This window comes from Tiliqua scincoides, chromosome 3 (assembly GCF_035046505.1).
Source record: "Tiliqua scincoides isolate rTilSci1 chromosome 3, rTilSci1.hap2, whole genome shotgun sequence".
Taxonomy (NCBI): Eukaryota; Metazoa; Chordata; class Lepidosauria; order Squamata; family Scincidae; genus Tiliqua; species Tiliqua scincoides.
In genome coordinates this window covers 82,340,437-82,353,648 of record NC_089823.1, presented here as the reverse complement: position 1 = coordinate 82,353,648, position 13,212 = coordinate 82,340,437, and the positions used below count along the sequence as shown (strand labels likewise).

The 13,212-nt window shown below is 41.3% G+C and overlaps 1 protein-coding gene and 1 pseudogene across 4 annotated transcripts in view; one reads left to right on the top strand and one right to left on the bottom strand.

The window, feature by feature from the left end:
* TBL1X (transducin beta like 1 X-linked) overlaps window positions 1-13,212 on the top strand; it is a 160,366-nt gene that overhangs the window by 123,093 nt on the left and 24,061 nt on the right. For all 4 annotated transcript variants that reach the window (XM_066620350.1, XM_066620349.1, XM_066620351.1 and 1 more), the window contains exons 4-5: window positions 1,231-1,338; window positions 11,461-11,606. In XM_066620350.1, coding sequence (XP_066476447.1) covers window positions 1,281-1,338; window positions 11,461-11,606 — 204 coding nt within the window. In that variant the 5' untranslated portion in view covers window positions 1,231-1,280. The remainder of the gene's footprint in view (window positions 1-1,230; window positions 1,339-11,460; window positions 11,607-13,212) is intronic.
* On the bottom strand, window positions 10,208-10,325 carry LOC136646664 (5S ribosomal RNA; annotated as a pseudogene).

Below are 13,212 nucleotides of genomic sequence, written 5' to 3'. Positions count from 1 at the left end.
CTGGTGGGCAGGTCCTGAGCAAAATGTAAGCCTCCCTCTTCCTCTCTATCCTCTGCCCCGCTTCCTGGAGCAAACCTGCCCTCCTCTGTCCAAGTCTCCTGCTCATGCAGCTTCTTCATTGCCCACAATGTCCTTCAGAAGCTGCTGGGAAAAAGTGCGTAAGTGCACACAAACAGAGAGACACCAAGCAGAATGGTGTTTCCACTTGTTTCTAAGAAAAATTCCCCAAGTTCCAAATCACTTTTTCAAAGCAAGCATAAAGTCAAGCCTGCACGAGTCACCAAAAATGCGTGTTTTGAGTCGAATCGCCATCCCTGGTATCTGCTGACACAATATCACCTATCTAGAGCACTGTTAAAGCTATTATACTTTATAATTATAATGTACATTTTGAATAAACACACATAATGCAGCTTTCTACACTTCTAACTTTTGTAAAACACCAAAATTCACGAAAAAATAAAACCGTTTCCTTCCACCTCTGGTTTTAACATGCACTGAGCCATCTTGGTCCATCTAGCTCAGTATTTTGACTGATCAAACGTGGCCCTCCAAGTTTCCCAAACAGAAACCTCTTTACAACTCTACTTGGAAATGCCAGGAATTAAACCTGAGATCTTCTGCATGCTCTACCGATAAGCTGCAGCCCCTCCCACAAAGTACATTATATTAAGTACGTTATGCGTCAGTAATTTCTGCTAAATATACTTCTGCTGTTTACTCTGGGATGTTTCCATTTGATTGAATATTATACTATAGCACTCTTTAAACAAGTAAGCCCAACAAATGAAGGGTGATAACAGTATTTGACGTGCTAACATCTAGTATGATTCAGCTGTAATATCATTTAGGGGATTGGGGGGGAGCGGTTTACTGACTGAAAAGTAGCAGAAAGGAAGAGGCAAACTGAAAAAAAAAAATCCTTTATAACTGTTAAGCATCCTTTTAATGCAGCAGAGTAAGAAAATAAGAGAAAGCTCCTTTATAACGTTTTAAGTCTATAAATGTTTTCATAATTCTTCTAGATGATAAAAAGGTGCCCTAGTGAAGCCTTCACTTTGAGAAACTCAGCTGTGATCATTTTTCAGGGTTATAATCTATTGTGGACATCTCTTGCAGGAAAAATCAGGTGGTACTTTTTTAATAAATAAAATCAGATGAAAATGAAAACACTTGGAAACTGGCTATATAAAGCTTTTTTTGTGGGTTTTGTCCTTCCTCTTTCAACAGAGCGTGGATCGCACTTCTTGCAGACCTCATCATATTGAGGTGGGGCTAAGATGAGCATAACCAGTGATGAAGTGAATTTTTTGGTGTATCGCTATCTCCAAGAGTCAGGTAACTGATTTTTTCTTACCAATAACTAAATGTCTTTGAGAGTGTTTATATAAAGCTTGATTTGCCCTTGTTTCCAAAACTGCACAAAGGGTTAAGAGGATGGAAATCTTTTGCCTACCCAAGGCGAAGGTTTATATTATTTAAGACTGCCTCTTATTTGAAATAGTTTTTGGTGGGACACATATTAAGGCTGCAATTCTGTCTTCACTTACCCGGGAGTAAGCCCCATTGGCTATAATGGGGCTTACTTCTGAGTAGATATGGATAGGATTGGGCTCTAAATTATACTTCTGTAATCTTCCATTAGCTCTTTTACACCCAAATGAGGTGAGATGTGAGCAGAATCCTGATGGTTTTATTACTGATTAAAATTCAGAAAGTGCCCATCCAGTGCTTATACCTCACGGGGTAAATATGGAGATTCTGTATCTTTTCCACCATCAGCAGGAAAGCAACTGGGGAAGTGTGGTTTTCCATGTCTCATTTACTTTGGCCTATTGATGTTTTCTGAATTATGAGATTTGAAGTAACCTTATCAAGTTAAGTTTCATTAAAGTTGTTTAACAGCTCAGTTCTATTGTTTCCCCTTCTTTTGCGGATGCAGTGACACCAAAATGGCTAACTTCGCGGGGGGGGGGCAGTTATGGAGGTCCCCTGTTCTCTTACCTGGGGTTAAAGCTCCACAATGCAAAGGGATCTATTTGGACCTACACTAGTGAATTTGCTGCACCATGGGATTGGATATGGGAAAGGGGGCTAGGATTCAGCAGCTGTTGCCAAACCTGTCCCCCTCCTGGACCTGATCTGCCATTCTCTCACCTCTGTCACTACTTCATTCTGCCTTCACCCCATCCTGCTTTCCCTGATGTCCTACCTGCCTTCGTAGATTCCTCTGGGTTCCGCTGACGCACGTGGGAAGGCTCCAGCTGGTGCTGCTTCAGCGCACTACTCTGTGTAAAAGGCTGCCGCCTATGAAATGCATGTTCTGCTGGTGTCTGGGCTCGATAGGATTGGGCCGTAAGATTCTAATCTGCCAAATGAGATATATACCTAAATTCCACAGTGAAGCAAAATGGAAAATAAAAATTGTGACCTTGCTGCTAATCTGATAGTATTTTTCCAAGACAGTTCTGGCTGCATGCTTTTGACAAATGATTTGCCATGGCAGTTCATAGCTGTAAGCAAGGAAGCGTTTGCGGTGATTGTCTAAGTTATTTTCTTTGGTCTGAAATAATTGTCTATTCAGAGGTCTAAATGTGGCCTGTTAGCATTGGCTATGTTATTGTAAAATACAAAGAAGACCTTTCGAGGAATGAAAATATGTGGTTAGTCCAGGTAACCAATGTCAAAGATACTGTGGGTACTCTGAGAAGTGCCAGAGACTACAAAAGTACCTGGACAATTACCACATTCATCCCCATGTAGCATGGAAGATGCACAGATGCAGCTGGTGCAGATGTCATTGTGATGCTTAGATCCATCTGAATAGATGTGGATCTAAGATGTGGATCTAAGATAGATGTGGATGTTATCTGATATGGATCTCCACCCAGATCCTCTACTTGCAGTCTGATGCATACTTCCCTGGGATACGTGCAGTTAAATTTCATGGAACTTAGAGCCCAATCCTATGCATGTCTACTCAGATGTAAGTCCCATTATAGTTAATGGAACTGGCTCCCATGTAAATGTGGATAGGATTGCAGCCTTACTTCTGAATAGACACACATAAGATTGTGCCTTTAGCGTGATGGGGTTTTTGCTTCTCCTATCCTGGTATCTGACCCCTTTTACCCACCAGCACAGAAGCTTTGTGTTTTATTTTCCTTTATATGATTGGTCATCTGAGCATAGAATAGTTTGTTTATTCAGAGGAGGGGGAAAAAAAAAACACCAATGATGGGAGCATATGGGAATGTATGCAGTTTCCCTTCAGGTTCAACAAATGTATACACTTTAATTTGTTCATTTAATTTATATCCCACTTTTCTTTTGAATGGGCACCCAAAATTAGGAGGAATAAAACCTAGAAAGATTGCTTTTACAGACATCTAAGCCCGTTGGTGAACAGACTTACAGTGCTGAATGCATAGTGTCTGTAGTTGTGCCAGTTTTACTATACAAATGGACTTGATGTGGAGCCAAGGCATGTGCCCTTCAACAGATTATTTTGGATTAATAGAGCCCATGCAATTCTAAATCTAGTAGCATCTAGCTAACATAGAAAAAAGAGCATGTAAAATTGCTGCCTGTTCTTAGAAGAATGGTTTGACAAATTGATTCTGAATCCAGAGTTTAAAGTTTCAATGATTTGAGTAGAACTGGGAGCTTTGGTTCTTCCTATAACGTATATTTGAATAAGATGGAATTAGGGTTTATATGTTGCTGGACAAATATTTTTCACCAAAGGATAAAAGTGACTATCTTAGGAGAGGAATATTTGGCATGCACCACGCATAAGTCAGCAGGTGTTTTTGAGCTATGCTTTTCCAGTACTTGGTTATTTTGGGCAGTACTGGTGCATTTTTTTTAAAGAAGATTTAATAGCTGAATAGGGCAGTTTGCACCATGCCAGAGTATGATGATTTTTTTTTTTAAAAAGGGAGGCTTTACTGTCTTGGCAACTGGAAGAGCTGCAGTGCCCATATGTGGAAAATTTCAATGTTTGAAAACCTTGAGAGCTCATTAAAGTGTGTCGGCAATGATGGCCTATTCCCTATTGCAGCTCACAGGTGGTCATTATTATTGACTGCAGCACACAACTTAAGGCAAAATTTAAATTGATTTTCCTTGCTAGAAAATGAATCTGGATACAGTCTCCATCACCACCTGTTACCTGTTTTGTCACTAGGCAAAAACCGAAAATAATGTTCATTTGTTTTGGTAAATGGAGATCTGTCCTGTACTCTGGCACTATTGAAAAGGTCTCGTATTTTCTGGATCTGCACGTGGGATTAAGATAAATGGCAGAATACATGGTACTCTTAATGTATAATGCAGTGTTTCTCAAACTGCTTTGGGTCGGGACTTACTTGGTGGGTTGTGAGCCAATTTCTGGTGGGTCCCCATTCATTTCAATATTTTATTTTTAATACATTAGATGGGTATGTGACTGTATTTGGAAAAATGTTACAGATCTCTACTTTTAACAGGCTACTATGTATACGCTTTAACAATGAAAGTCAATGGAACTTACTCCTGGGTAAGTGTGGATAGGATTCCAGCCTAGGATGATTAAAAATTTTCCTGCTTGATGATGTAATTTCTGATCATGACATCACTTCCGGTGGGTCCCGACAGATTCTCATTCTAAAAAATGGATCCCAACACTAAAAGTTTGAGAACCACTGGTCTAATGTCATATTAGACAACTGGTGTAATGCCAGTGCAAAAAAGGGTTACTTGAATGTTTTTTTCTTTCTAAAAAAGCTGACAAATAGGTTTACAGAAGTAGTAAATGAAACTAATCAAAAGCTTCTTTCTCAACTCATTAAATTTTTCCACAGTGCTTTCCTATTAAAAGTCTTTTCCCCCTTCCCTGACAGATGACTAAATGTTGAATAGCTCTAAGTTCTTGGCAGATACTATTAAGATCAACTATCCAAGTAAAAATCTTGATTCTAAGAAACGGAGTCGTCAGCCATGTGTACTATAATTCTGGCAGCAGTATAAAGTACAGCAGGAGGATCCTTTGTCTTCAATTCCCAGGAACTGTGGGAAGGCTTGTAATATAGGATGCATTTCCTGAATCTCTGGAAATAATTGTAGCAACACAGGAATTCTCATCTTAAAAATAATATTTCTAGTAATGTAAGAGATTTATGTAACTATGCTGTAGATTGGGTGAGGGGGAGAAAGCATGAATTAGAATTGCTTACCTAATAAAGTCATTTGTTAAATAAATGCCGTTAAATGCGGTCCGGAACTAAATGGGCTTTACAACAGCTGAACAGCAGTTCCACGATTGTAAATGAACTTATGGTGGCACACACAGCACGCAGTCAGAGGCCATTCCAGAACTGCCACCACAAACAGTGGTGGTGTCTAGAGGCCAACTGCCGTGGCTGGCTATCAGCAGAAGAGCATGAACCGAACTGAAGAGTGACATGAACTTGCTGCACTGAAGAGTGACATGCAGGCATTGAGCCTGCATGCTACTGGTAGGAGACTAGCTGAATATTAACAGAAAGCACCTGTTCAGTTAGTCTCCCTCTAGCATGCAGGCTGGTTGCCTGCACATCACTCTTTGTTCAACAAGAAAGTTGCTTTGTTTAAAAGAAGAAATTCCGGCACTTCCAGTACTACTAAACAAAAACTAAGGTACTGGAATGGGTGTGGGGGCACGTGCCCCCCCGATCTGCAGATTCGCTGATACTGGATTCGTTGAGAGGGGCCCTACTTCTACTTCAGAGGAGCAGGTAGTTTCTCTGACTGGCTGCAGCATCCCGTAGTCTTGGGGAGGGGGTTAGAAATGTTCCAAAATAAGAAAAATGAGAGAAAAAACAGGACCACGCCACCATGGTAGATGCAGGTGAAAAGGGACGGAGCTGAAAGAAATAGCAGTGTATCTTATCATTGATCTAATGCCTCTCTCTGTATCATTTGCCTGTCTTGGTCAGCCATATTTCAATCAAATCTTGAGAATTGAGGACAAACCAATCCATTTGGTTATTTTGGGTAATTAATTTCTCTACATTGCCTTGATTAGTTTGAAAAGGTCACTGAGTAGTTAACAATCTCTCAATTTCAGGAAGTACATCCAGTTGGACACACACTACTACCACCTTTCAATGCTCAAGGCTAAATAAACCTTATGTGCGGGGCACAAAATGCAAATGTTCTGCCTGGATTCAAGCCTGGGTTTGCATTCACCATAGCCTTGGATTTAAGCCTATCCTAAATCATTTCTTCAGTCTGGGCAAATGTCTATGCATGTACTGTAAGTCTAAGGGGCTTGTGCCTATCAAACAACTGAGCTGATGTCCTTAAGGATACCTGAATCCTTAAGCAGGTTTTGAAACTATGAAAATGTGCTTCAGGGAAGCAAAACCTGTCTTTGTGCAACCAATGTAAAATGTTGATGTACATCTTCAAAATACTCCGTCTTCATTGTGCACAGCTGGGAAAAAGCTTTAGAAAGATGTTTCTTGTTAGGCATCTACTAACAGGCCTGTCACTGCCATTATAAGTAAAAAAGTTGGGTTTGGAAAACTATTTATTTGCAGGGATCAGATTACACAATTTTTCCTTTTTTCCCCTCCCTACTTTGTGTTAGAAGGCACTCCCAAGGCCCAGATGGTGTTCTGTGGATGATATTTTCCAGTAGACGTATCTGGTTGCTTGGCTAAGCAGTCAAAGCTATTCAAAGCCAGAGTTATGGCTACAATGCTGCTGAGATTATCCCCCTGACTGCCACATTTTTGGACTCATCTGTAATTTTTGGAATTGATTGAGTTTCAATCCTTGTGCAAGGCTTATTTTCTGAAATGACCGTGATTTCCATAGGTCTTTAATACATAGTTGCCAAAATGCTTTGCACATGCTTTTTTTTTTTTTTTTTTTAAACAAAAACCTCTGCATGATTTTTACAAAAATCTTTTTTTTATACACTGATTTGACTCAACATGAATGGCCACTGCAAGTGTGAAGGAATGTTCCCCTGGAGAAGAGGAAAAAATGTACCCCTTTAAAATCACAGTTTTAGAAACTGTTTTCTTACTGCTGTAGAGAGACAGTCATGCAAGTGATCCTTCCATTCTTCAGCTGAGCCAGGCAAAGCAGGGGGTCCTTTGCATTTCTAATTGCTGACTGCCAGCCCAATCCTATGCATGTCTACTCAGAAGTAAGCCTCATTATGTTCAGTGAGACTTACTCCCAGGAAAGCATGGATAGGATTGCAGCCTACCTCTCTACAACAGTAAGATAAGCTGTTTTTAAACCATAATTGTAAACAGACAACACTCTTTTATTTTTTAAACTGCTTTTATTTAACACATTTTACGGTATCAGCAGGGAGTTCCAGAATCAAACCCCTGCGTGTGTTGAGGCAAGACCTTATTCCATTAGGAGCAGTGGAGGGGCTCATGCTGGGCTCGCTGTGGCACTGGGGCCATGGTAAGGACTCGCAAATGTGCCTTAAGGCACGTTTGCTACAGTGCACACTGGCAGTAAACCAGCACACAGGTCTCTGGATCGGGCCGTTAATCATCTGGACAGAGAGTGGAATAACTGTAACCCATTTCCAGAAATTTCACCTTATTGCAATTGTGCATTTGTGATGCTGGACACTGTTTCTCACTCAGTGTTTTATAGGTGAAATGGGTGTTTTATATCTCCCAACATGTGAAATTGCATCTGTAATGCTTTCTGGGCCTAGGCCAAGGGGGAGCACAGCAATGGTGAACTTGGTAAACCTGGGATTGCCTGGTGCATTGGGCCAGGAGAGTTCCTTTAAGTCATCCCCTGTTTTGGACCAAGCACTCCTCAGTTATGCGGGTGGGAAAGGGAAGGGGTTCGCAATCTCACCTTAGCTCATTCCTTCAGTGATGATTTCCTCTTTGAAGCATAGAACATTTAGTGGTTATTCTTTATGATGTTATCTTGCTTCTCTGACCATTGTGCCCAACAGTCATATTTAGGTCTTACGCACACCACTTCCTTCCTTGCCTTTAAAAGATAGCAAAGAAGGACTGAAGAGACAGGGAAGTGGATTGCCACTGCCCATACAGTTTTGTTTTGAACGCAGGAAGCTCCTTCTTTATGATTTTATGACTTTCCATTCCAATATTTTAATTCTTTAACTATGTGGCTCTTGTCTGCAGAGGGCGGGAAGGAACAGCAGTAAAAGGGGACCCCAAGATTACCACTCTCCTGCCACCTACTGCTTGTTGCATAATTTACACCATAGATAGGCTGGTCTTGGCTCTAACTGTGCTTAATTGACATAGAAGTGGGTCTGTTGTGTCTGAATGGCAAAAATGACTCTGAAGTAGGCCCCTGTTTAACAGGAGATTGAATTAGGAAGGCTTATAATTAATTGGAGGATAATTTGTTTTGTCTGTGTGCAACCTTAATGGCCCAGTGCAGACGTAACTTGCCCACTCTCTTAAACGTGTTGAAGCAGGGCTGCTTCCTTCCATGTGCAGTTATGCCTGCACCAACTCTTAACTGTGACTCGCTTAAGTTAGTGTGTACAGATGACTTTTACGCCGAACATAGTTAGCTTTGGTGCTGTTGTAAATTGGCACTGTGGTGATATTTTTCTCTTTTCATTTTCATTCAGATTGTTTTTTATTTCCAGATATCTCCTGAGGAGAACTGTATATGTGAACCTGCATTAGGCAGAATATATTTACAGTCAATAGTAGCCCTACTTAGAAGTGTATTTACTCCGTACATGGGGGAATTTGGAGTGTTGGCTAGCCACACCCTTGCTGCCAATGCACCTACAGAGCTTGTAATTCTTTGCTTTCTTCTCCTTCTGGTTCTCTTTTCCCTCTTCATGTTTAGGCAGCTCCAGATCATTTTTGTTTTTTTTTTACTGAAACAAAGGGCTTCTTTTCAAGTTACTTTACTCCTGTATGGTATTCATCATATTCTCAATCCTGTATGGGCATATTTGCAAAGGCACACACCACAATTTGCTATGTCGTTTTTAAAAATTTAATAATACATAGCATATGTGTTTTCCGATTTTCTTTATCCAAATGAAGTGGTAGTAACACTATGTCATCCTCCATTGCAGATATCTCAGTGGTTCTGATAAGTGTTGTGCTTTTCTGGGTACTCTCAAATATGTCGTGTTTGATGATTCTAGAGAACTCCATACTTGTAGAACTTTTTGTTATCAGCTTAGTAAAGCATTTGAAGCATGTTTTAACCAAATACTTCAGAATCTGACTCTACTATAGTTTTGTGTAAGAGATATTTGAAGATGAGTCTTCTGAATAAACCACAGCTTGCATGAAGTTTAGATGTTTAGGAATTAACTCTTCATAGTTATATATGGCAATGAAGACCCTGTGCAAGCCATGGAACAAATGGGAATACTCAGAGATACAACTCTGAGCGCTCACATTTGTTCCAAGGCTTGCACAGGGTCTTCATTGCCAGAAGGCTTGAGTACTTTTCCAAATCAAACTATTGCATAATTCTCTATTCCTCATTTGTATCAACTTCTGAGTTTCTTGGTCAAATCTGCTTTTGCTTGTCAAACTTTTCATGGTTAATTAACTTCTCCTTGACCTTCTTTTCTTGTTCTTGACTTCTTCATTCTTTTTTAGTGCTCTACCCATCAGAACAAGCACTTCAACCTTTTGATTATCTTCAGCCTTTTCCATATACTCTTCCTCTGTGTTAGCATCACTCATCTTCTTATGATCTTCCTCAGTTTGCTGTAATAAATGGAGCATGTATCTTCAATGTTTCCTTGATTCGCTTTGCCCAGCTAGTCCAACATTCTGTTTTCCACAGTGGTACAAGAGATGGCCACAGCCAAAAGGCTCATCATTGTCCAGTTTGGAAAAGATCTGAATGATCTCTGAACTGAAAATGTCCAAGCATACTGGTTGTCATCACTGTGTTGGTTTAAATACCATCACTGTCTCAACAACCAAAAATGATCAGTGCTGAACGGGGACCAATGCAAGCCCTTCCTGGCTTTCCAATCTGGCCACCCTAACAAAAGTTAATGTTTAAGTTGCACATGCAGAGCTCTGTGGAAGAATTTGGGACAAGCAAGAAAGAGCTGTGTGAAGAGAAGACAAGCGGTCATGTGTTATTATGTCTTACAGAATACTGTGCATTAGTTTGAAATTAATTAAGTTGGTTGATTGGTTGGCAACCTTCAGTCTCGAAAGACTATGGTATAAGCCTACAGCACCTGGTATTCCCAGGCAGTCTCCCATCCAAGTACTAACCAGGCCTGACCCTGCTTAGCTTCCAAGATCAAACAAGATCGGGTATGTGCAGGGTAACAGGCTAATGTAAATTGGGGACCTTCTGTAATAAACATACCTGCTTTACTATTCAAGGCCATTATGATGAACTTACCAGATTTGAAAGCATACCAGGATTCGCCAAATCACTTTTGGTTATCACTGTGCTGGTATGCTAGCATCTCTAATAGTATCTCTAATAGTCAAGATCATGGTTGTGTATGAGGTCAAGGAATAAGGTTGATTTTCAAATCTTTTCTAGAATTCTGTTTACTTACATCAGCGACTTTTGTATCTGATTTATATCCAGAGCATCACATAATCTATATCTTGCTCGAACGCCTCCATCTTCTCCTTCATCATGTGATCTTGTGTCTGTACTTTCTCTGGCACCTTGGCCGTGTCTAGATGAGGAGCTGCAGCTACAGTTAGTCATTCTCACAGCCCCACCTCCCATTGTCTTACATATTCAGGCCGCCTCCTCTTTGTAGAGCCATCAAGAACCATAATTAAATTAACCATAGTTCAAGCAGAAGGAAAGGAGATTTAAAAAGAATGCACACGGGGGTGGGGGAATGCATGAGCTTGCTGTCCATTCCCAATCATTAAAAAAAACCAAACATAGTTATTGGCAGTGTTACAATTGGCATTGGGCAGGTGTCATTTGCTGTTGCCTACAAAGAAAAGGAGACTGCCTTTTTGGGGTGGGGTGTTGAAAGTTCTCATTTCCTGTTACAATCATGAAATAGTACTTCTCAGATTAAGCTGGTAGTGAGAACTGTGGGCAGAAGGTTGATAGGATGACTTTTTCTGTATGATAAAATAGTTCCCCTGTGTGAGCTCTGAATTGCAACTATGCCTTTGGCAGATAAATGCAACCTGTGTACTGAAATAGATTTTTCAGCATCATACTATTGTATAAAAGAGAGACACATCATCTTCTTTAGCACTAATGATTTTCCCAAGCCCTCATTTTCTGCAACGTATGTTTGCAGATGAAACGTTAGGGCGGGGAGCAGAGTCGAGAAGGGGAAGCTTTCATAGTTTGTTTGCCAGCATCTGACCTAATCTGATAAATTGATCTCCTTGGGTTGACATTTCACAGTTTCAAGCAGTGTTGTATTTAGAGCATGTGTTGCATTGAGGAGTGTTTAGATTTCATATCATGGCTTCCCTTCTCTTTCAGGTTTCTCCCATTCAGCCTTTACATTTGGAATAGAGAGTCATATTAGCCAGTCCAACATCAATGGAACACTAGTGCCACCTGCTGCCCTCATCTCAATACTTCAGAAAGGACTGCAGTATGTGGAAGCAGAGATCAGCATCAATGAGGTAGGTATCATTGTTGCCACATGTGGCAACATGCTGTTTGAGTGTGCATATGGGGAAGTTAGTTATTGACCAACGCAACTGGGATCACCTTAACCCCTTTCTGCCCGCCCACAGATGTACATACTTGATCCCTGCAACATTGGGCAGGAATGGCTTCAAGGACAGAAGCATGTGACACTAACAGATAGTGGTTGTTTTCTCCCCCCCCCCCATGAGATGGAATTAAAATTTTCTTATCTCACTTTCCACGCTGTACGAGAAATGTTCTAAGATCTACCGGTTTTTGGATCAGATCAGCAATGCATCTTTGCAGTGTTCATGGCAAAATAAAATGGTTTGATTTCAGACACCACCTGCAGGAGACCACAAAAACCTCTCAGGAATCGTGTGAATTGTGGATCCGAAGGTGTCTTTCAGTGTGCCCAAAGGGTCTAAATTTTAACCTGATTTTGTTGTTGTTCAGATTAAATGATACTGAGGATTAACCCTGGAGTTTTTTTTCTACATAGTAGTAGTAATAAAAGCTGCATCAGATAGATAGGTTTTGTTTGTTTCCATTTTCCCTTTCATGCGTTCATTTCCTACGTTCACTTCTTCCTTTGTAAATGTATGGTATGAGATAATTCAGGGAGAAATGTGGGGGTGCAGGCAGTTGAATTTTTATTGTCCAATGGTAATTTTTAAAAATAAAATCAGTATCAATTATGTACAATCTTTGGCAGTCTACAGGGAAACATTTTCCAACTGAGTGCTCTCCCTTGGACTACAAGAGAAGGCAAAAAATGTACTGCCCACAGCTGCAGCCCAGGGCCTAGGAGAAGGAGGTAAAGGGGGTAATTTGTACCCCTACCCAGTGTCTAAAGGGGGTCCCAGAAGCCAATGGAGGGGGCCCAGAAGTTTCCTGGGATCTGACATTTTCCTATCTACTCAGATGTCGTCCATACGGGATGCTGGGGACACTACTGATGCCTCATGAGTGGGTAGATCTGGGCTTGTAAGATTTCTCCAGCAGTCTCTACCCTACCCTCACCTTACTTTGTCTCTCCCCGCTCCTATTCTCCTTGCCCGTCACCACCCTCCCCTACTCTGTTTCACCCCTCCCCCTTTGCAAAGGGGCCCAAAAGACACTTTGTACCCCGTGATAAAATTCCTCTCACAAACCCTGCTGCAGCCGACACTCCAGTGCTGGCTGCAGCAGCATGTAGTCCGTTTTTCACCCTCTCTGGTGGTCCGTGGAGGAGTGAGACACTGGTAATGTCAGCTGCGGCTGTGGGTGGTCCATTCTCCTCCCTCTCTTGTGGTCCATGGGGAAGCATCTCCTGAGCAAGTACTTCCTCACAGACCACCAGAGCGGGAAGAGGGCGGATCGCACACAGTTGACATGTCTGCACGTGGTTCATTCTCTCCCCTTTCTGGTGGTTCTTGGGGATGCACTCGCTTGGCAAGATGATGGAGGTGATCAAAGGCAGTCTCTCTTGTTTTGAGACTTTGCGAACCTCTTCTCAGGGTCTTGCAGGCTACCTGTGGTCAGTGAACCATAGACTGGGAATCAGTGTGTTAGAGTGATGTGGTGTAGTGGCAACAGTGTTAAATTTGGACCAAGAAA